At 33.8% G+C, this 23,866-nt stretch overlaps 5 protein-coding genes and 1 pseudogene across 5 annotated transcripts; 4 read left to right on the forward strand and 2 right to left on the reverse strand.

Moving 5' to 3' along the window:
* The first annotated feature begins 901 nt into the window (after positions 1-901).
* On the forward strand, positions 902-3,534 carry LOC104712804 (protein NRT1/ PTR FAMILY 5.12). Its single transcript, XM_010429775.3, has 3 exons — positions 902-1,308; positions 1,416-1,954; positions 2,503-3,534. Exons 1-3 carry the CDS (start codon positions 1,099-1,101, stop codon positions 3,281-3,283), a joined length of 1,530 nt encoding a protein of 509 aa, XP_010428077.2. The 5' UTR covers positions 902-1,098; the 3' UTR covers positions 3,284-3,534.
* A 1,945-nt stretch (positions 3,535-5,479) lies between these two features.
* Positions 5,480-5,962, reverse strand: LOC147939149 (S-protein homolog 20 pseudogene; annotated as a pseudogene).
* Positions 5,963-11,639: 5,677 nt separating this feature from the next.
* On the forward strand, positions 11,640-14,365 carry LOC104712805 (patellin-1). The gene is made up of 4 exons (XM_010429776.2): positions 11,640-13,129; positions 13,329-13,456; positions 13,549-13,684; positions 13,783-14,365. Exons 1-4 carry the CDS (start codon positions 11,918-11,920, stop codon positions 14,032-14,034), a joined length of 1,728 nt encoding a protein of 575 aa, XP_010428078.1. The 5' UTR covers positions 11,640-11,917; the 3' UTR covers positions 14,035-14,365.
* A 2,726-nt stretch (positions 14,366-17,091) lies between these two features.
* On the reverse strand, positions 17,092-19,462 carry LOC104712807 (patellin-3-like). Its single transcript, XM_010429779.3, has 4 exons — positions 18,235-19,462; positions 17,958-18,082; positions 17,716-17,866; positions 17,092-17,605 (listed from the first exon to the last, which is right to left on the reverse strand). Exons 1-4 carry the CDS (start codon positions 19,189-19,191, stop codon positions 17,357-17,359), a joined length of 1,482 nt encoding a protein of 493 aa, XP_010428081.1. The 5' UTR covers positions 19,192-19,462; the 3' UTR covers positions 17,092-17,356.
* A 429-nt stretch (positions 19,463-19,891) lies between these two features.
* LOC104712809 (MICOS complex subunit MIC10) lies at positions 19,892-21,491 on the forward strand. Its single transcript, XM_010429781.3, has 3 exons — positions 19,892-20,096; positions 20,490-20,654; positions 21,251-21,491. Exons 1-2 carry the CDS (start codon positions 19,964-19,966, stop codon positions 20,639-20,641), a joined length of 285 nt encoding a protein of 94 aa, XP_010428083.1. The 5' UTR covers positions 19,892-19,963; the 3' UTR covers positions 20,642-20,654; positions 21,251-21,491.
* Positions 21,492-21,635: 144 nt separating this feature from the next.
* On the forward strand, positions 21,636-23,395 carry LOC104712808 (uncharacterized). Its single transcript, XM_010429780.3, has 5 exons — positions 21,636-21,836; positions 22,396-22,586; positions 22,738-22,839; positions 22,959-23,010; positions 23,099-23,395. The coding sequence occupies exons 1-5, from the start codon at positions 21,746-21,748 to the stop codon at positions 23,209-23,211; spliced, it is 549 nt and encodes a 182-aa protein (XP_010428082.1). The 5' UTR covers positions 21,636-21,745; the 3' UTR covers positions 23,212-23,395.
* Positions 23,396-23,866: the final 471 nt, after the last annotated feature.

Below are 23,866 nucleotides of genomic sequence, written 5' to 3' on the forward strand. Positions count from 1 at the left end.
TTAAATATATTACAATTATAAAAACTTATAAAATAACATTTAAATTGCAAACTTATAAAATTTTTACTAAAATTCAAAATACAATACCAAATTTTTATGAAACAAAAAAACATTGTAAATAAAATTAAAAAAAAAACTAAACAAACATATTACTTAATTAAGTAAACACACAAACATTTTATTTAATTAAACACACAAACATATTACTTAATTAATTAAACATACAAACATTTTATTTTTTCTTTCTTTGCAAAAAATTTCGGCCAATCACGTGAAGCCACGACCAATAAGAACTGAGCTTAAATCAGTTCTTATTCAAAATCAAAAAAATTATTCTTAAACTACTATTCATTATTTTACTAATTTTTTGAGCTTAGAATACTCTTGGTGTTCTCCCTATAAAGATGGTGTTAGTCAAAGAAAATGTAGTTTTCAAATTTCTACAAAAATAATATAAATGAGAAGAGTACAATCAATCATTCATCTGGCGTCTGCTAGAAAATCTTGAATATAGGATGCATTAAACAACTGGAGATCGGATCGGACCTCTCAAATCTAATAATTTTGACAACTATCCCTAGCTCCTCCCCAACCACTTCATCTACGCGAATCCTGTAACCGTAGACTTTTCTAGCGTCTAGTCGCTATTAGCTTAATCAATTAATTGACCAAATAGCGTTTTCGTCGTGACTCACGTGGAAAACGCTGGCAGGTTATATAATATGAAAAGCCTAGAGTATATTTTGGTCATTCTGATTTTGGTTAATGTGAACTCCATGACAGGCATGCACGGCTATCGGCCGTAATCATCATCATATCTGAAATCTAATCTTCCTATATATTGTTGACCAAAAAAAATAAAAATCTTCCATTTATTTTAATTAATTATAATAACCACTCTATTGTGCAAATTTCTCCTCGTTCCCAACCACTTCGATATGGTGTGTCATTCCCTGACACCTAAGAAGTTTATAGCGTCGCATTTATCAATGGACCAATCAATATAAAGTTCTAGATCGTCGTGACTCACGTGCTAAACAATATCATATGAACACTAGTTTTGGTTAATTTTATGTACTATATATATAACTTAATTTTATGGCGGAGAAATTCGCCTACTTCGGGGTAGCTTCAAATCTGATGACCTACTTCACGGGGCCGCTACAAGAGTCAACGGCGGTTGCTGCGTCAAACGTTAACCTCTGGCTCGGAACAGCAGCTTTTTTGCCTCTCGTATGGGGTTCTATCGCCGACTCGTTTCTCGGACGTTTCCGTACCATCCTCGTAACCTCCTCTTTCTACATAATGGTAATAATTTAACTCAAAAGCTTTTTCTAGTTCATTCTTGAGCTCGGATCGTCTCACAATTCTTGAAAATCTCAAATATTTGTATTTTGTGTGATCTTGAATGTTAGGGACTTGGGCTGCTTACGTATTCAGCGACGATTCCTGATATCTGTGGAGATCAAGAAACACATGTTTCGTGCGTTTCTCAGGTCAAAGTAGGAGTCTTCTTTTGTGCTCTTTATCTGATTGCGTTAGGGGAAGGAGGCTTCAAGGTATGTCTAAGAACTTTCGGAGCAGATCAGTTTGACGAACAAGACCCTATAGAGTCCAAAGCCAAGAGCTCTTACTTTAACTGGTTGTATTTTGCGATATCAACCGGTATATTCACCACTCGGTTGGTCATCAATTATGTCCAAGAAAATCTAAGTTGGGCTTTAGGATATGGGATTCCATGTCTCTCCATGATGCTTTCTCTGTTCTTGTTCTTACTTGGAATCAAAACTTACCGCTTCAACACTAAAGGAGAAAAAAGACAAGGGCAAAAACATAATAACCCTTTCGTTAGAATTGGCCGTGTTTTAATAGCTGCAGCCAAAAACCGACGACAAACTCCTTCTGATGAGACTAGCCTTCTTCTGCCTAACGAAAAAACTTCGAACAAATTCAGGTAATACTAGGTTTATACGTGTGTTGATTTGTTTTTTCGTTTCTTTGGTACACTGTGGTTTGCGTATTTTTTAATGTCAATATGCTTATCTAAACTTAGTTAAACCGTAAACCTAATATAATACTCCTTTTTCTTTAAATAGTATATAAATGCATAGACAAAATAAATCATCGAACTAAAAAGGTTGAAACTTTTTCAATCTATAAATTAAATATTTATTCGTCTCATGTGGCATGTTTTAACATTTTTTTTTCCTTTTCACTTTTATCTAGTTTGTTTACTATAAATGCTCGAGCATATATTTATTTATTTATACAGCTTATCCTTTAAATTTTATTCAACTTCCTCTTTTCAATTTCATACGTTATACGTACCACAGCAAAAGTGTTTAAATTTACATTTTACAAAGAACTAGAAAATAAAGTTAAAAAACTATATGTATCTTCGAAAAACTCTCACAGCTTCGGGTTTTTGTATTTAATTTGTGAGTTACTTGCCTCACATGTTGAAAGATAATAAAAATGAATATAATCTTTTTGCAAATGCAGATTCTTGGATAGAGCGGTAATTTCGTGCGGTTCACATGAAGTTGAGGAAGCAAAAGCTGTGTTGAGTCTCATTCCAATATGGATGTGTAGTTTAGTGTTTGGCATTGTGTATGGGCAATCTCCTACTTTCTTCACAAAGCAAGGATCTACAATGGACAGATCAATCTCATCAACACTCATAGTCCCTGCTGCTACACTCCAATGCTTCATAAGCCTAGGAATTATCTTCTTCATCCCAATCTATGACCGTTTATTCGTCCCAATTGTACGATCATTCACTCATAAACCAGCAGGAATCACAACGCTTCAGAGAATTTCCACCGGCATTTTCCTCTCAATTATTTCAATGGTGACAGCTGCTTTGGTCGAGATGAAAAGACTCAAGGTCGCTCGAGACCACGGGCTAGTTGACTCGCCTGACGCCACGGTCCCAATGAGTGTTTGCTGGCTCATTCCACAATACGTTCTCTTTGGAGTGTCTGACGTTTTCACTATGGTTGGATTACAAGAGTTTTTCTATGGACAGATCCCGGTCGAGCTTAGGAGCATGGGACTGGCTCTATACCTAAGCATAATAGGCATAGGAAACTTCCTGAGTAGTTTCATGGTATCGGTCATCGAGAAAGCCACAAGCCAGTCCGGTCAAGCGAGCTGGTTCGATAATAACCTGAACCAAGCACATCTTGATTACTTCTATTGGCTACTTGCTTGTCTCAGCTCCATCTCCTTCGTTTTCATTGTCCATCTCGCCAAGTCGTATGTCTACAAAAGCCCAAAGTAAACTCTAGCCATCTTGAGGAATAAGGTTACGTTGAGAGATGGTATTTACGATTTATTTTGATATTAAAATCATTATTTATACGTTTTGTGATAATATTTTGGTTATAGGGATTGATAATTGATTTAAATGTTGAAAACGAAAGATATCATTTATGATTTGGTATGGTATAGTTTTCGGTTTTTTGTTGAGTTTGAGTTTTATACAAATAATGTACCTTTAATTTTATTTTATTTTTTAGAAGATTTTGATCAGCTTTTTCTTTTGGGTTCTATTAGAATAGTAATTCTGTTTTTGGAAAATAGAAAACATGGATGCAGTAAAACTATATTAAGAAAAATGTCATAAAAATCCTGAACTTATCAAAAATATTGAAAAAAGCATAAACTTTATTTGAAGTGAAATATTAGCTAACTTTAGTTGACTTTCCAATTAGATCGTTAATTATTATTGACTTTACCAAAATAAACACATCTTCAAATTATCTGACGGAGAAGTTAAGTCAACGTTAACAGCTTGCCAAAAACAAATTTATGTTAGAACTCGAACCGATCATCCCTTGGGAGAAACCATATACTCGAACCCATATTCTATAACATTTCATAAATCAGCTAAAACTTTTTAAAGTTTTCACTTTCTAAATATGCATCATTTACATTTTGATAGTTTGATAAACTATTAAAATACGATAATGGATATTCTTATTCATATATTTGAATATTTATGTCATGTATATAAGTGAATTTGTCTATAATATTTGTAATTCGTTGTCAATAATATTTTTTAATTATTTCAAATTCAATTCTAATACTATAAAAATTACAACATCCAAAATTCTAATTTTATTTTGCAACAATTGTCTCAATTTATTTTTTTAAAAATTAAACAATTAAAAATATACCTATAAATTAATAATTATTAATTTACATTATAAAATAATAATTATTAATTTATAGATAAATTAATATCACTATAAATTAATAAAATGTCTTGGTCCCAACATTATTAATTTATAGAGGTTTTATTGTAGATCAAAATTAAACTTTCGAAATTAAACCTGAAACTCTAAATGCTAAACCTTACCCCCTTTAAAACATACTCTAAATGTAAAGTAGATAACCCAAACTCAAAAAATTCTTAAAATATTAAAATTATGTAAGTAGTGCTATTTCTGAAAATTTTAAAAATTAAACCCAAAACTATAAAAATATTAAACCTTATCCTCAAAAAAATATACTCTAAATGTTTAGGCCTAACGAATCTGACTTCTAATGTTGTGACTGAGCGCCTTTATATTGATAGCTTAGTATCAAATCCTTCAAAATCCCTAAAAATCATTAAAATCCAAATGCACAAACTGTTTTGAATAAATGTGGATTTTAAAGTAAATTTTTAAATCATCAGTTTAAGAACAGTGGATTCTAAAGTTGATTTTTAAATCATTAGTTCAATAACAATAGATTATAATCGAGTTTTTAAAATTTATGATTGAATAACATAGAATTTGCAAATTTTACACAAATCACTTAAAATGTCAAGTTGAATACACCCCATTCGTGCCTTTATCATTATATATTATTTATTAAATGACAACAAAAACATTGTGCCTTTAGACCATCTTTAATGGAGGAACGATGATACGTTTCTCAGAAAACTAAAAAAATATATTTTTACTACACTTTTTTTTTTTAATATGTGTACTATTGGATAAATGATACCTGTCTAATTTACTCGTAGAAACGTTTCTCAAGTTTCTCACAGAAGCAACGATCCTCCTTCTTTTTTGTTCTCTCTCTTCTTTTTATTATTTTTTTAATAAATGTATTTACATGAGCAACCCCCGATAGGGCTGCCCTTAATATTCAATTCTTCCTTTCACATCATAATAATCATAGTATTGTTCCAAGACATTGGTGAATTTGCCAAATAACCAAATTTCTATACGGTCTTTTCAAATCTCTAAATTATCTCGGTTTGGCTACATAAAATAATGAGATTTTTCATTAGATGTTTTTTGTTGACTAAACTGTTTTGGTGCATCTTTCATTTAATCGTTAATTATCTTCAAACTTAGAGCTTGCTTCTAAGATTCTTTCTCTTTAGTGGTCTTAGGAGCTCATTCAAATTGACCTAGCAGGGAAGTTCTACAGTCCAAAGTTTTGACATTTTATGATGGGCTTAAGAGACGAAAAGTGTTGGTTTAGTAAAAAGAAAATAACACTTTTTATTATTTGGCTTATAAATATGAAATCTTGTTACAACGGTATTCAAACACCAACATTCCATCGGAAACATGTTTCACCACCTGTTATTCTACATGGACCATAAGGTCTTATGCTCCAAACACAAGGTTGATGTTTACATTTCTTTATATCGTCAGAACTAAGAATATCGAACCATTTAGACTGATTTTCCCATACAAAGTGACAAAAGAATAAAGTTCTTCTCCAAAAGTTAAAAGATCCTCTAAATCCCCAGTGTTGATGAGGAGCTAAAGATTGTGATCCGAGATCTTTGTTTTTTGATTTGCAGTGTAGTCCTAATTGAATATTCTGACCAATATCATTGATGATATCCACATCTATATTCACACTAGCTTCGCATAAACCACCAAAAAGAAAAACTATGAATATAACACAAAATATTAAGTGAAATGATGATGAGCCATACATTATGAATGAATTTTTCCAATAATAACTGTATATGTTTTATAAAAATGAACTTTAAAATTATGACATCTCATCTATTTATACTCCATCACATTTGAAGAATGATTAAATAGTCAAAGATATGGTAATATTATTTACTCTCGTAAATGGAAATTACTTATTTATTTATTTTAGAAAAAAATGGAAATATCTTTTAGATATGATGGAAAAATCTTTTTTTTTTATTTTTTTATTTTTTGACAAAAAAAAAGAAAATGGAAATATCTTTTATTTTTAGAAAGAAAAAAAAAATGCTGACCAACAATAACATTCCATTGGAAACATATTTCCTGACTTGATAATCTGCATGGTCCACTATGCCTTATACTCCAAACATAAAAATTATTGGGTTCACCCCGGGAGGTGACAATTCTCATTCAACCTCTCTTAATTAACCAATCAGAATACAATATGACATGTCATATCATATTTAAAAAAATAAATCAAAATTAAGATAAAAAGATAAAACAAATTAAGGAAACAAATTATGTAGATCTTTTATTTAAGAAATTATGTCGGGTTTGGTTTTAAAAAAAAAGGATTAGGGTTTAAATTTATAATTTTTAAAATTATATGTCGGGTTGAGTTTACAAAGAGTGGTTAGGATTTAGATTTATAATTAAACAAAATTATATGTTGGTTTGGGTTTACAAAAGAGTGGTTAGAGTTTAGATTTTACAATTAAACGAAATTATATGTCGGTTTGGGTTTACAAAAGAGTGGTTAGGGTTTAGATTTTACAATTAAACGAAATTATATGTCGGTTTGGGTTTACAAAAGAGTGGTTAGGGTTTAGATTTTACAATTAAACACATTAAATATTGGTTTGGGTTTACAAAAGAGTGGTTAGGGTTTAGATTTTACAATTAAACAAAATTATACGTCGGTTTGGGTTTATAAAAGAGTGGTTAGAGTTTAGATTTTACAGTTAAACAAAATTATATGTTAGTTTGGATGTATAAAAAATGGTTAGGGTTTAGATGTGATAATGAAAAATTGTAATATAATATTAGTATTAACAATTTTAAAATTGATTGATCTACAAAATTTGTTTCCTTAATTAAGATTTGTTTCCTTAATTTTAACCTTTATATTCACCCCCTTCTCTCTCAACCAATCAGAATGTTCTATATAATATTTTATTTTAAAAATAAATCAAATTAATTAAAAGCAAAACAAATTTTGTATACTTTTATTTAAGGAAAGTTAAATATTGGTTTGGTTTAGATTTTACAATTAAATAAGGTTATATATCAGTTTGGGTTTATAAATGAAAATTATGTTTTAGATTTTACAATTAAAATGACGATACAAAATTACGATGAACCACACATAATGAATATTTTATAAATATGAATTTTTGGTCGTCAATATGTATGGGAAGATTTGATTGAACACAACATTTGATCTCATCATATTTACATACTACGTCATTAGAGTATCTTCTAAATTTATATTTGATCTCAACATTTGATTTCATCGTATATTTCAAGATGAACAAATTCTGAATACTTTTATTTAAGGAAAGTTAAATATTGGTTTGATTTAGATTTTACAATTAAACGAGGTTTAATTGTAAAATCTAAACCCTAACCACTATTTTGTAAACCCAAACCGACATATAATTTCGTTTAATTGTAAAATCTAAATCCTAACCATTGTAAAATCTAAACCCAAACCGAGATATAGTTTTTTCTTATAAAAATTAAACCCTAATCCTCTTTTATAAACCCAAACTAACATAATTTCTTTAATAAAAAATCTACAAAATTTATTTCCTTGATTTGTTTTGTCTTTTTATATATTTATTTTATAAATATGATATGACATGACATCCCCTATGTGCGGAATAAATATATACAGATAAAATCAAAACCAAAATTTACAAATAGAAAAAAAAATAACCGTCTAGATATTCTATGACTTAAAAATATTAATAATAATGATATAAATATATGTTAAAATAAATTAAATAACAAAGAGTGACATTCGTAATATAATTTGTAGTTGCGGGTCCTCTACCTAGTATTGTTATTAATACTGAGGTTCACTCTTTAGGTGAACCCCTTTGTTCACTTCCTTCTTTTCAACCAATCAGAATCTTCTATACATTATTTTATTTAAAAAATAAATCACAATAAAATTTAAAAGCAAATTCTGTATAATTTTAATTAAGGAAAGTTAAATGTTGCTTGGTTTAGATTTTACAATTAAAACGAAATTATATGTCGGTTTGGGTTTACAAATGAAGTGGTTAAGATTTAGATTTTATAATTAAAACAAAATTATATATCGGTTTGGGTTTACAAAAGAAGTGGTTAAGGTTTATATTTTATAATTAAAACAAAATTATATGTCGGTTTTGGTTTACAAATGAGATGGTTAGGGTTTAGATTTTACAATTAGAACGAAATTATATGTCGGTTTGGGTTTACAAATGAGATGATTAGAGTTTAAATTTTACAAGTAGAATGACATTTTATGTCGGTTTGGGTTTACAAATGAGATAGTTAGGATTTAGATTTTACAATTAGAATGAAATTATATATCGGTTTAGGTTTATAAAAGAACGGTTTGAATTTTTAATTTTATTATAATGTATACTGATTTTGTTTCATTATCTTATAAAGAGGTGAATGAATAGGTTCTTAAATGTATTATGACATGTCAGATTCTTAAATGTATATGGAGAGGTGAACAAAATGGTTCAACTTACCCCTATGGTGAACCCAAAAATTATTATATTTTTATTGGTTAATAAAGATGGGATGAACAAGAGAGATTCACTCCTAGGGATGAACTCAAAAAATTTTCATCTATAATACACTTTAAAAAAATGGAGGGGTACCATTTTTGAAAGACAATTGTAACTAAAATTTGTTGTCAAGCAACTATTGCACTCTACTTAATTAGTTTTCAAGCATATAAAAATCAGAAATATATTAAAACAAAATTTTATTATAATCTATTTTTATTAATTAATTTAATATATTGTTGAGATTAAAACCCCTTCGCGCTCGGGTTCTAAGTTAACGGTCAGAGTATTGACTTAGAGTCTTCCTTTATGACATGTGTTGTTGGGCCCAAGACCCCTCTCGGTTTGGGTCTGAGGTCAAGAGTTGACACATAGACTAGAGGAGACACTTGTGACACATGTAGTTAAAAAGTGAAAACTCCAATGACAAGGAACTCAATTCGGAATCGTTCATCTCGAAAGATCGAGGGAGCTTGGGACCATGAGGTGGAGAGAAAGACGAGAAGTCAGGAGCTGAAAAGATATTCTTGGGCCTCAAAGGAGATTGAGTCAACTAAGAAATTCGGACGATATGGTTTTAATGCAAATATTAAAACAGATGCGTTTAAGTTAAATGATTGTATAAATCATGAAATTAATTGTATATTTTAGTATAAATATGTAACATTTTCTCCATATTTACTCAAGACATAAGCTCAATAATACACATATTTTCTCCATAATTTGGTTTTGAGATCCGACTCATTTCGACCATTATGGATATCGAGTGTGGGAGCTGGATCCTACAAGTGTCACCAGCGGTGTGGGGGTTCTAACACTTTGGAAGTGAAGACTCGGGATGAGTTCGGGTCGGGTGCTGAGGTGGTTAGAAGGACGAGAAATTCAGAATTAGAAAGAGATTTTCAAGCTTCAAAAAGATTCGGTCAACTCTAAGATTCTATCGTTACAGCTTAAATGCTAAGATAGAAACAAATACAGTACATTTATGGAGAAAAATTGTGTTTGATTATATTTGTGTTCTTTTCGAATTTTTTTTATCTGAAAACTTACGAGAACGTATAATTTGTCGGATGCCATTTTCCCGAAAAAAGAGAAAATGGTTTTTGGCTATTTGCAAATTTGCCCCTAATTGTTAACGTTAAAATCCATTTTTGTAACGTCTCCAATTGTTACACAGTAACATAAAATTTAACTAAAATAAAAATATATGCTCAATATGTATAGGTAGATAAAATAAGAAAAGTCAGATGCGATGATCTTAACATCTAAAAGAAAAAAGACTAATAATGTTATAATTAGCCCCCACCTAAAATAAGTATAAGAAATTCTTCATTAGGATACTGCAAACTAGGATCAATCATTGTTAAAGTGGGTTAAGAAAGAAAATAATAAGGAAAATAAAATAAAAAAACAGCTAAATACAATGTAAGAATGTATGTATAATAATAAGATGGCAACAGCGATTAACATAAAAACCAAACCAACAACAAGAACAGCTTTCTTTCTTCTTTTTCTTTTTTTTTTTTTGACAAAAGCAAACCGATGATAGGATTTTTAACGGATCATTCCACTGGGTCCTCTGCCATTGTACCAACTTTACTTTTTAAAATATGTAATCAGAATATATTTATTCATTCATTTAGTCTTTAGAATGTAAATTGAATTCAGATTAGGTGGCAGAAATAATGTCTGATGACCAATAGAAAATAGTATAAAGTAGTATGACATGAATGGAACTTGGTTATATATATATATATATATATATATATATGCCACGGTAGGGTTGACGTACAGCTCTAGTCTCTATTGCAATTTTCCCCTAAATATCAGATTTTGCGTTCAGTTTATAATTACAACGCATCAAACAACGGTTCCAATATATGTTACAGATGAGATGACCAAATACAATTATTTGAGGATTCCATTACGTGCGAAGTGGTGTCTAGATGTAATTTTTAGGCATCATCACACTAATAAGTACGTTGATTATATATAATTGCGGTTTAATCCTTTTTGAAAAACCTGACAAAATCAAACGTCTACATCATTCATCACTAGTTGGATTCTCATGCCTCAAGACTCTGGCACTGGGACTTGATATTATGGCGGTTACACTTTCGAAGAATGTACAAAAACAAAACTATCGTGACTTATTAACTATTCATTTCAAACGCGGTTACATATTTTACTGTTACAATTAAGCTTAGTTACTACTCGACACATTAAATTTTTTCGAATTAATTTTTGAAATCTTCATGAACTTATTGCTTTTGTACTAGAATACATGCAAACATTGATAATTTAAGTTTGAATTGTGTACTAAACTTATGGGATACGGTCAGATTCAACTTGAAATTGGTTTAGATTACTATTCTTAGATTATCTTATTCGTACATGATAAAATTATATCCTTTAAAATATAAGTAGAGAAAGAAAAAAATGTCTTTAAACATGTAACAAGAAATTGTATGTTTATTAACATATGTGGTGAAATATAACATGGTGTCATGATTTGAAGCACACTTTACTTTTTAAAAATAAAAATTATTAAAAACATGACTAGCATGCTACTGCCTTTTCTCTTTACCGTTTGGCAAATGATTCCACTTTTTTTTTTTTCTCTATTTTCTTTAATTTCTGAATCTAATTTGAAAATATCATCTTTAATTTTAAAGATTTGATGATATTATTTTAACTAAATGACTATAAGAAAACATTAATTATGCACATAGAAAAGAAGAATCTAGACGACTAAAAGAGGAGAAAAGCTGTAGAATATCTTCAGATCAAGGAGAATCATCAAAATATGTAGTTATAGTAACTAATGTAATGTTAATTATGGAAAGAACCCATATAATAAGGTAAATTAAGGAATCAAAATGGAAGTTTTAAAAGAGAGGTTTACAGTGAAAACAAAAGACGGCCGTTGGGAGAAAATAAAGAGGACCCATAGAGAGAGAGAGAGGTGTGTTAGAATGAGCTGTCAAAACAGCTCCGACCAGTCTGTTCCCTTTTGCCAAATTCCTCTGTTTCTTTTTTTCCTTATAAAAACTTCTTCCTTCTCTTCTCTCTCCTCACAAACCCTCTCTCTCTCTCTTTCACTTTTCCCAAGTCTCTCTCTCTCTCTCTCTCTCTCTCTCTCTCTCTCTCTCTCTTTTTCTTGAATTTTGAAAGATGGCTCAAGAAGAGGTACAGAAATCAGCTGATGTGGCCGTTCCGGTGACGGAGAAACCTATGACTGATAAGGAGGTTACTACTATTCCTACCCCTGTGGCTGAGAAGAAGGAGGAAGTGGCTGCTACTCCTGCCTCGGATGAGAAGGCGGTTCCGGAGAAGGAGGAGTCCCCCGTGGTGGAAGCGGAGAAATCTGTTCCAGTGAAGGAGGAAGAGACGGTTGTTGTAGCTGCTGAGAAGGTGATTGTTCTAACGGCTGAGGAAGTTCAGAAGAAGGCACTCGAAGAGTTCAAGGAGCTTGTAAGGGAGGCTTTGAACAAACGAGAATTCACTGCTCCCCCGACGCCGGTGAAGGAAGAGAAACCTGAAGAGAAGAAACCAGAGGAGGAAACTAAAACAGAGGAGAAAACAGAGGAAAAGAAAGAAGAGACCTCCACTGAGGTGAAGGTTGAAGAAGAGAAACCTGCGGTTCCAGCGGCGGAGGAGAAACCATCATCAGAGGCGGCGGCGGCTCCGGCAGAGACCAAAACTGAAGAGAAAGCAGCAACTGAAACAACCGAGAAAGCCTCTGGTGCTGACGAAGATGGAACAAAGACCGTTGAAGCAATCGAAGAATCGATCGTCTCTGTTTCACCACCTGAATCAGCCGCTGCACCGGTCGTGGAAGAGACCGTAGCCGTCACCGAGGCTGAGCCAGTTGAGCCGGAAGAAGTCTCGATCTGGGGAGTCCCACTACTCCAAGACGAGAGATCCGACGTGATCCTCACGAAATTTCTCCGTGCAAGAGACTTCAAGGTCAAAGAAGCTTTAACCATGCTCAAAAACACAGTCCAGTGGCGTAAAGAAAACAAGATCGACGAGCTCGTCGAATCAGGAGGAGAAGAAGAAGCAAACGAGTTCGAGAAGATGGTGTTCGCTCACGGTGTCGATAAAGAAGGACACGCCGTGATCTACAGCTCATACGGTGAGTTCCAGAACAAAGAGCTATTCTCCGACAAGGAGAAGCTTAACAAGTTCCTCAACTGGAGGATTCAGCTACAAGAGAAGTGTGTGAGAGCTATTGACTTCAGCAACCCTGAAGCGAAGTCTTCGTTTGTGTTCGTCAGTGACTTCAGGAACGCTCCAGGACTTGGCAAGAGAGCGTTGTGGCAATTCATCAGACGTGCTGTTAAACAATTTGAAGACAATTACCCTGAATTCGCCGCTAGAGAGGTATCATATTTTTCCGTATCCGTCACACACAACATGCAATATGCAGATTTGAACCTGGTTATAACATTAAAATTTTAGAATAATAATTAAAGATGATATAGTATAATTTGGTCACGCCGAAATTGCATATTATAAGTTATATTCTTCTTTTATTTCTTTAATTTAGAACTTTTTGTTTTTCTTGTTGTTGTTGTTGCAGCTATTCATCAATGTCCCATGGTGGTACATTCCATACTACAAAACATTCGGATCTATCATCACATCGCCAAGGACTAGGAACAAGATGGTCCTTGCTGGTCCATCCAAATCTGCCGATACAATTTTCAAGTAATTAAACATTCTCTCACTTTTAACCATATGATGGTTCATATTTTTTTATCATGTTTCTTACTAACGGTTATATATGTTGGTTGAAATAGATACATAGCTCCTGAACAAGTCCCGGTTAAATATGGCGGACTTAGCAAAGAGGTTGCTGCAACCACTGTAGAAACCGTAACCGAGGCCATCGTTAAACCGGCAGGAAACTACACCATTGAATTGCCTGCTTCTGAGGTATATACGTTCAGAAATTTGATTACTAATTTATGAGTTGGTTTTGTAAAAATATTGTTTACTAAGAATGTTTACTAAGAATGTAAATCGTATGGCAGGCTTGTACGCTCTCATGGGAGCTTAGGGTTTTGGGTGCAGACGTGAGCTACGGAGCTCAGTTTGAGCCAACCACCGAAGGAAGCTATGCTGTGATCGTCTCTAAAACCAGGAAGATTGGGTCAACTGACGAACCGGTGATAACCGATTCTTTTAAGGTGGGTGAACCGGGCAAGATTGTGATCACAATCGATAACCAGACTTCCAAGAAGAAGAAAGTGCTTTACAGGTTCAAAACTCAACCAAAGGTCTGATCTTATCGAAATCCAAGGAAGAAGCAAAACAAAAGAAAAGAAATGTTATTTTGTTATTTGGGGAAAACAAACTTTAATTAATTAATTTAGTTTGTTTATTTATTATGTAATTTTGAAATCTCAAGAAGTGGTTGTGTTTTTTTTTTTTTTTGCTTTGTTTTGATATTGGGGGTTGTTTTTTGTGTGTGAAGAAGAATATGTGATTACAGTTCAAAAGAAAAAGAACTCTTTGTTTCGTTTTTTTTTTTTTTACCTTTAACTTTTTTGTTCCTTACTTTTGTTTGTAAAATTGTGTAAATCTTTATGAATTCATAATTCCTTTTCTTTTTTCTATCTTTTCTCTTTACTTCTGTTCATGAAATTGATTCTGAAACTAATGTTTTCTTGGTATAAAGTATTCGGAAAAAAGTTGAGTTGAAAGTTACATTGGATATTATTGTTCATAATATATCATACCATATGTTTATAGATATATTCAGTGGATATATATAGTTTAAGAGATAAGAAGAGACGTGTCACGGCTGATTTGTAGATTTGTTGTTATATCAAGTAATTGATAGAGAGATATGAATATAAATATGAAAAAGATCCCTCTGTGTATAAAAATAGATTGAAGTGGATAACACTGAATGAGACATTAAGGACGAGATATTATGAGAATGGACCCTCTTTGTTGACAAATATGGACTAATAGTCGTGGATAAGACACGGATCACGGAACCAAAGCACACATTAGATTTGGCCATTAAGAGAAACAACGATATTCAACTGTAAACTCTATTTTATTTGTATATTTTCTTTTACGAATCTAATTCTCTTGGGATTGGGAAGACAAAAGAGGCAAAGACAATCTCTTAGGTGAGTTATTTCAATATAAAGATGTATATCTATAGTTTGAAATTTGTGTATCAACCCATAAAGATCGGATTAGAATGAAATAATTTAGTCTGTTCAGAATAATGACCTCTAGAGTCTAGATTGACAATGGTCCGTACGTATGACAATTTTAAAAAAGAAGTTTGTAATAAATGATTTATGGTCGAACCTCGAATTGACCTAAACATAAATATCTCAATGTATACAATAGTTTCTTTATCATGTGAAGTTGCCCAATCTAGTCAACGAATATAAATCGCTAGTTAAACTGGCTGATATTGATAGATTCGTTTCACATGCCTCCTAAATTATCATCTTCACGATATGGTTTATAAATATCTTTTGAAAAAGGATGATGGTGCAAAGTTAAGTAAGAAACAAAAACCATTGACAAGCAAATGGAGATTAACAAGTAGTTTCAAATCGTGGAAATTGGAATATTACTTAAAACATAAGAAAACACACACATAAATAATAGCTGGGATAGGTGTGAATGTTGACAAAATGCAAACTAATAATGGCTAAATTGTCCATGGCCTACTCATTCTTTAAAAATCCAAATAAGTCTAAAGTTAACATCATGTGACTTGTCAAGTCTAATCCGCATGTTTTATCAAAGTTATAGTTAAACAAATATCAACCACGGCCCTTATTACCCTGATGATCAAAACAAATCTTTTCATCTTAATTTATAAACTAAACTGTATACTGTATACATGTCAATTTCCTTTATTTATTTATTTTTCTTCATCAACTTTGCGTCATTCATTTTGAAAATGATAGTAAATATATTCATAATGAGATGAGGATACTAAAAATGGCCAACTTTTTTCTTCGAAATATTCTAAATAGAATATCATCTAATTTTTGAAAGCTACCAAAAATAGATGCCAACATCGTGTCTTCAGAATTTGGATTTTTTTAACAAGATCCACCAACAACATTGAAAGTTGAAAAGAATACAGAGTGTCAAACCTGAAAACAGCTCAAGTTGGGTTTTATTGTTTGGTAGAAAGCATGAATTTGTAATGGTTTTACGTAATTAAATAATACTATGTAAATATAAAATATGATGTAAAAAGAAATGGGAGTGATCATAATGTCTGGTCCGAAGACAGTTCGGAGTTCGTATGAAAAAATGCATAAATAATCTAGCAATAGAAAAGGGAGGGACATGCGTGGACCGACACAACACAAACAGCCATGAATGCAATTTGAACATATTGAGCGTGTTCGTTTGTCTGACGCAGGCGGCTGCGACTGCGGCAAACACAACTTTTTTGATCGCCGCAACTAATCGACGTCCAAAATTAGAATCAGCGTTCGCCGCAGCGTCTTGCCGCAAGCACCTGCGGCAACCAAACGAACAACAACACATGCGGCTGCCGCAGCCGCAGGTACTTGCGACGACGAAACGAACAGGCTCATTCACTACTGCCCTAGTCTTCGCATGTGCTTCTTCATCAATTCCTCAATCCTCATTCACTTTCTATTTGCTTTTTTTTGTTTTTTTCTATTATAATTCTTAAAAAGAAAATAATAATATATCACTTTCACACAATTGAATTACACAATACTTGTGGTTAGTTGATCACTTCCATAAATATAGTGGTAAAGTATACATATATGTTTATGACTGAATAAGGGTTTGCATGTTCATTCATATGCATAGATTTGTTCATTTGACCATTTTTAGTTTTAGCAACGAGCGACTATAAAAAGTGATAAACGTTGACAAGTATTGTTTCAATTTTCATCGATATTATTCTTCAAAACTCTGTTAAATCTTGATTAGTAATTACAGATAAACTACATTTCGTGTGTTTTAATTAATAGGTGGAAATAATGGTCTTTATTCATAATTAAAGCTCTTTGAAATCTTGAATTAGTAATCCCAACCCATAATTGTTATTTTGAATGATGCAACAGCCAACAGATTTAGTGTAAACAAGACACAAATGGAACCTCTTCCACCCACTCCAGTCTTGAGACAACAACATTATGTCAGTGTCGGAGAAGTTGTTCCAACGTGTAAATCAACAGCCTTTACGAATCTTTTATTTGAAGTGAAATTCAATATATATTAAACCTCGTGATTTATACACTTGATGTTTGCACGACACCTAATAAGACGTATACACTTGATTTCATAAACAGACACAATCAATAAATTGGTTGAGATTTTTTTTAAAAAGAAATCTTTATTTCAGAAAGTCATGTAAATTATTATTCTCCTCAAATGATTACAAGAGCAAAAGATGCAGAAGCTCCATTGTATTATAAACCACACATAAATTACATGATATATGATGATAAAACAAACACTCTCCACATATACAACAACCACACATAAGACGTATCTCACTTCTGTTTAAAGAAACCATATTTTTGTAAAAAAAAAAAAAAAAAAAACAAGTTTGGAAAGATTTGTTGTTTGTTTTTAAACTTAGAGAGGTTTGACATTGAACCTGTAAACGAGCTTCTTCTTCTTAGAGGTTGGGTTGTCTACTGTAAGTAAAACTTTACCAAGCTCGTTCACTTTGAAGCTATGGGTTAACACCGGTTCATCGGATGGTCTCATCTTCCTTGGTTTTTGTATAACAACCGTGTAAGCATCTTTCTCTTCTGGCACAAACTCTGCTTTGTAGCTCACTTCCCATCCAATTACCCTTATCTCCCACACAAGTTCACATTTCTGCGCCAACAACAGCTTGAAATCAGACTTACAGGATTTTACTAAGCATCATGACTTAATGATGACCTTTGTTTCATCTTGCAATTGTTAAATGTAAGGACAACACTAACCTCGTAGATTATGATCTCAACAGTTTGTTTTGTTCCGGGCTTAACAGTGATCTCTGAAGCTGCATCTTCCAAAGAAAAGTCTGGATTACAGTCGCAAGGATCTACACTCAATCCTCCGTACTGTACAGGAACTTGCTCGGGTGAAATATATCTACAGTCCACATTTTTCCAAACAGTTCAGATAAGAGACTAAACATAAACGGTTTAAGTAAAGGCTCAATAAAAATAGTTCTAAAAGTTACTTGAAAAGGGTTTCAGCAGAACGTGAAGGACCAGAAAACACTAGCTTGCTCTTTGATCGTGGTGTCATGAACGGACCAATCACAGTGTAAAACACAAGGTACCACCAAGGAACATTGATAAAAGCCTGAAACAAAATTCAATCATGTCTTAATAAGAAGGGCCAAAAAGACAAGATGCTCAGATACCAATGAAAGACAATAAAACAGGACAAGCAGAACCATGTTCCTTGTTTCATAAGTACAGGATCCTAAGGAAACAAATCTAGAAAATGTATACCTGTTTGAAGACAAACTCAGGGTAATTGTCTTGAAGCAACTCAACAGCTTGCTTAGTAGCCGATCTAAGCTCTTTCTTCCCTAATCCAGGTGAGTTCTTCATATCATTAACCTGAAAAATAGTAGAAACCCCACCAGAGCTAAAATCAAGCTTCCTAATACTCCTCTCCAAGAACTGAATCCTAGTCCTCAAGAAATGTTTCCTCTTCTCCTCATCAGAAAACGTCTTGTTGTAAAGCTCCTTATTCTGAAACTCACCATAGACATTATAACACACAGGGTGACCTTCTCGGTCATGTCCATGCATAAACACAACCTTGTCAAGATCATCCACAAGATCTTCCTCAACAAGTTCGTCGATCTTGAACTCTCTTCTCCACTTAATCGTGTTCTTGAGCATAGCCAACGAGTCTTTCACTTTGAAATCCCTAGCTCTAAGGAACTTCAGCAATACGACGTCGCTTCTATCGTCTTCAAGCAACGGGATTCCCCAAATCTTGACTTCTTCTGGCGTTGTGGTGGTGTTAGCGGCGGCGTTTTCGGGTTTAGGTGTTGAGCCGAATTGGTGATTGTCTAAAGCATCACGCACGAGACGCTTCAGTTCGTCGAGTGACTTCTTCTCGGAGTCCGATAGATCGGAAAGTTTGCTGCTTTCTTCTTTGAATGAACCAAGATTCAGTGGAATCATGTTCTTCTTCTCTTCAGCTACTTCCTTCTTCGATGCTTCTTCATCTCCGAGCTCTTTCTTCTCCGTCGATGCAGTTTCTGTTTCCGTCACCGTCGGCGGATGATGCTCTTCCGGCTTGGTGGCCGTCTCCGGTAGATCAGTCTCAGTCACACTCTTTGGAGCTTCGGTTTCTTTCGGTAGGACTTCTTGAGTAGAGGCAGATGCTTCTGATGATGGTTCCTTTTCCGGTGTAACGAGAGTGGTGGTGGTGGTGATAGGTTCCTCCGCCATGTTTTTTTTTTACTTTGCCGTCTTTGTTCTGTTCTGTGATTATTTGTTCCTAAATTTGGGCCAAATTGAGTTTTGGGTTTATAGTGTTGTTGTTGAGACATGATGAGACTAGTCGAAGTACAAAAGGGTATATTGGTCACGCCGATTGAACCGGTTTTTTTTTTTGTTTTGTTTTTGTTGTTGTCATCAGCATGCGACATTTACAGTATGCGACACTAGTTCAACTGTGGTTTGGTTTTTAATTTAGAAAAATATATAGTATATTAAACATTGATTATTTTTCTTGTTTTAGTGTGTGACAAAGACAAAACAACCGGGCTGAAATTGGAATCCAATGATAATTCACGAATAATGCCTTTTTATCTTTTCAATTTTTTTGAAAGAAGAATAAAAACAGAACAGATCCACGTGAAAATTTCATATTTTTGGTGATATTTTCGTTTGTTTCTTTTGACGTTCTGACACCGCCTCCACGTATCTATCAAACACTGTAATAAAACAATTCTTCTATTTTGTCTCTCTGTAAATACTAAATACTAGTATGTAATTTTCACTTTTCAGTCTTTCTCACCAAACAGAAAAACAAGATCGTATGTAAAAGAAAAAAAAAGATTTGGGCCTAATAGTGATACTGTCTCATCAACTGAGCCCAATTAGAAGCCCAAGTTTCTTGTGTGGTAAAAAAGCTGAGAAAGGAAACTTCACGAACAAACGGAAGAACAAAAAAAAAAAGAAAATCTCTGAGAGCGACCAAATCAAATCAATCGGAGCTATGACAGAGAAAAAGGAGACTGTGCCACCGGAGTACGATGTGAATGCTAAGTGGGACGCATGCCTCGATCTCACCGTCCGTCGCTTCGTTTACTCTTCCCTCGGCGGCGCATTCGCCGGTCTTCTTCTCTTCAGTTCGGTTCTCCACTATCCCCTTATTACTCGATTCTCGTCTTCTGATTACTTTTTTTTTATCTGTTTTGAGATTAGATTCGTAGTCACAAACTTAGAATAAATGGAGATATATGATGACTACACAGGGTTTTAGAGTGTTTGATTTCTCCAATTTTAATCATATAGATTCTCAGTTTGATGATGATTACTTGTGATTGTTTGAGGATTAGATACGTAGTGTGATTACGGAGTTAGATTCTGAGAATTGAGTTGAAATAGGGTTTTAAGAGTGTTTAATTTCTCAACAATTTGAATCATATGTTGTCCCAATTGTTGTTTGAGTTTGTATTCTCTCCCTTATACTGAGATTGATATATATATTATATTATAACCTAGTTTCTGATTTTGTTTAGGGAGTCCGGTTACAAGATGGTCATCGATAGCTTTGGGTGCTGGAATCGGTATTGGCTCTGCTTACACTGATTGCTCTCGTTCTTTCGACGCACCTTCTTCGCCTTCAGCCAATCTAGCAGCTCCCAAGAGTACTACTACAGAGACTTCTTGATGATCATGATCAGGTTAGTTGTAATCTCTTTTGGTATATGCATTTTGTTTTGAGGGGAATCAATACATTATTAGTTTGGGTAAAAAATTGATACTAGGAAGAAGCAAATGTTTTGAGTGTAGCTGAAGGATAGAAGAACCAAAATATCTTTGCCTATGGTGACAGTAATAGTAAATCGAGCAGGGGTCGCTAATTCCACATTCTGCGCATTGTTCATAGTGACAGTGTTGTGGTTTTCCCATTAGATAAAAACATTACATGACTTTCGTAGTGATTGCTATTGAACTAAAGATTGGTGAATACAACATATGGAGCTTAGGTTTCTCTACCCTTTGCATATAGTGGTAACTTTGGTACAAAAGCAGTTCTCTCTTACAACTTCCATTATTAATGTCCACAAATTTGTAATGTGCGATTAAGTAGAATAACACAACAACAACAACAACAAAAAGTAGAAGGATAAATTTAGTTTTGAATGTGTGGGTGATGGGTGGCAAGTGCAGACCTCCTAATGGTTCATTAATGATCAGTGTCCATTGAGTAAAGATATAGATACCGTTCGTCTGGTTTATCTCTGAACAATCAAATCTTATTTACTTTTTGTTGCAGGCTGCGGACGAGTAGACAAATGACTATAAAAGCGGAAGTTAGTAACGCATGCAAAGATCTGGGTATCTAGAAACAGAGCTTTTGAATCACGCAATGATTGTTAAATTGTTTCCTTAAACCTGTAAGGACAAGTCATTTAAGTTGATTTCACATGTAAACACCTTCCTTTTGTAAGAAAATTGTTCTATCTCTTACTCACGGTGGTTTTTGAACAACTAAATTCAAGATGTTACATCAAAAAGGTTGGTTACTCTGATTTGGGCGTCATTTATTCTGTTATTCACAAGCCAAGCGATGTCGTTATCTTCCGCGTTGAAAATTTGCAAAACCGGAAATAACCGGTCGGTCCTACATGCGAAGAAGTGCTAATTAAAAAAAGAGCGAACCAATCCGAGTTCCGATGGACCGCCATAGTCACCGACTAAACAAAAAGCCTGCGACGAACCAGAGGAGAAGAAGAAGAATTAACGGAAGAAGAAACTCAAAGAGTCAGAGATGAGTAGTCCACCGGAGAACGATCTTTGTTCGATATGTCATTCCCACTTCACCGCTCCTTGTCAAGCCAATTGCTCCCATTGGTTCTGCGGTCATCTCTCTCTCTCTCTCTCTTTGATCAATCCTTACTAGTCTTTTTTTTTCCTTAGTATCTTGATTAGGTTTCTCTTGTGTTTTTGCTAAGTCGGTTCAATGAGATCGGACGATTTTGACCTGAACGTATCCGTTATTAACCGTTATTGCCTAAGAACTCTATCCTGATCGTTTTGCATTTAGAATCCAACTGCAGAATTTGGAATGAAATATGATTATTTCAACTGGGATTTAGGAGATTTATCCTAAATCTTTAAATTTCCAAACTTTAACAATTTTTGTGAACCCTCTCTGTTTTAACAGATTCTTGTATTTGGGTTGACTCGGTGGTTTCAGAGTTTTTGGACCTTTATCTACATACCCTTTACTTTTTATCTTGGTTTCAATCTCTGTATGGTCGATGCTGTGTGTTTTGTTTACCCTGAGTTTGTGAGGCAATGATCTTTGTGGTTAGTCTGTTCTTCATGTTCACAGTTCCATTGCATTGCAGCATGGGGAGATTTTTTTTTTTTTTGGGGTTGTTCTGTCTCTCTAACTCTTTTTCAATTTATGTTTAGGAGATTGCATTATGCTGGTGTGGACGCATGGATCTACATTACTGCCATGTAAATGCCCCTTGTGTCGTCGTCCAATTAGTTTACTGGTTCCTTCAGAGGACACAATCAGAGACCGTTCAGTTGCGGAGGTTCTTGGTAAGCTTGAAACGTACAACCGACTCTTTGGCGGGCATTCAAGTAGTTTAGTTCAGGTGTGTCTTTTTATCTCTTTGTTTTTAAAGTTGCTTTGTTTTGGTCTTTGTGGAAAAGTTAACTTTTTGAGATAGATAAGAGATCCTTGAATCCAGATATGTAGAGCTGTAATGTCAAATCTCTCATAAGGAATTCTTGTTTACTTGACAGAGGATGCAAGACCTTCCCTTCTTACTACGAAGGTTGTTGCGGGAAATGATGGATCCACAAAGAACGCTTCCACTTGTGATTCGGGCTCGGGTTTATATCGCAGTTAAGTTCGATCTTGATCTCTCTCTGATTACTATGTGATTATTCATGTTCTAGGTTGTTACTGTTCCATTTGGAGTTAAACCGTTGGGAGTAACGCAGTTTCTTTGCATTGGGTGCAGATGTTTCTCAGTGCTATTTACATAGTCAGTCCAATAGATATCATTCCAGAAGGTGATTCATCTTTCTAATCCCATAAATCCTATCTTAGGTTTGTCTCACTGTCTTCTCACAAATCCTTTCTTTAACTAACTTCTTATAGGAGTTTTGGGGATAGTCGGTTTGCTTGATGATCTTCTCATAGCCCTGATTTGTTTCCTCCATGTTGCTGCCCTGTACCGCTCTGTTCTCTACTTCCGTCATGCCGGTTCATGAATCAAAGAATGTTTTCAACATAATGTGTCGCCCTTAAGAGATGTGCTTACCTTTTCCTCTGTCTTTATCCCTTCTCTTTACAAATACACAATTGTTCTGTTTGGCTAAGGAAAACTGAAATGTGTGATGATAGGATCACAGCACAAAAAAAGGTTTGAACCACATATCAATCATCTTCCTACCACTTCCTCTACGCTAGTCTTTTTGACCCTTCCACTCAAATTTGTTTATTATGGTTTGACCATTTGACTGAGAAACTCTGACATGGGTGATGGTGATGGGATCATACTAATAGAACAGATACTTTATTTCAATCTCAATTCTCTCATCCACAGATCAGTAATTTAGTGGTCCTCTTCTATAAACCGTGATAGGTGTTAATTCAGTAGCTGCTGAAAAGTCTTCACGGGTTATTACGATCTTCACATTCATTGATAGTTGAATATATCCCATAATCTTTATTGGCCAAAACTGTTGTTGTGTAGATTTTTAAGTAGTTCATTAGAGATTCTCACACGCAACTTTGCAATTTACTCTATTTTGTTTTGGTATTACAAGAATCTATGTCCACAAGACCACAAGTTTCATCAACGTATAAAATTTGGTTTATTTTCAAAAGGTCTTTTTGATGGTTTCGCCTAAAATACTTATTATT

The sequence above is a fragment of the Camelina sativa genome, chromosome 9 (assembly GCF_030686135.1).
Source record: "Camelina sativa cultivar CO46 ecotype springtype chromosome 9, ASM3068613v1".
NCBI lineage: Eukaryota > Viridiplantae > Streptophyta > Magnoliopsida > Brassicales > Brassicaceae > Camelina > Camelina sativa.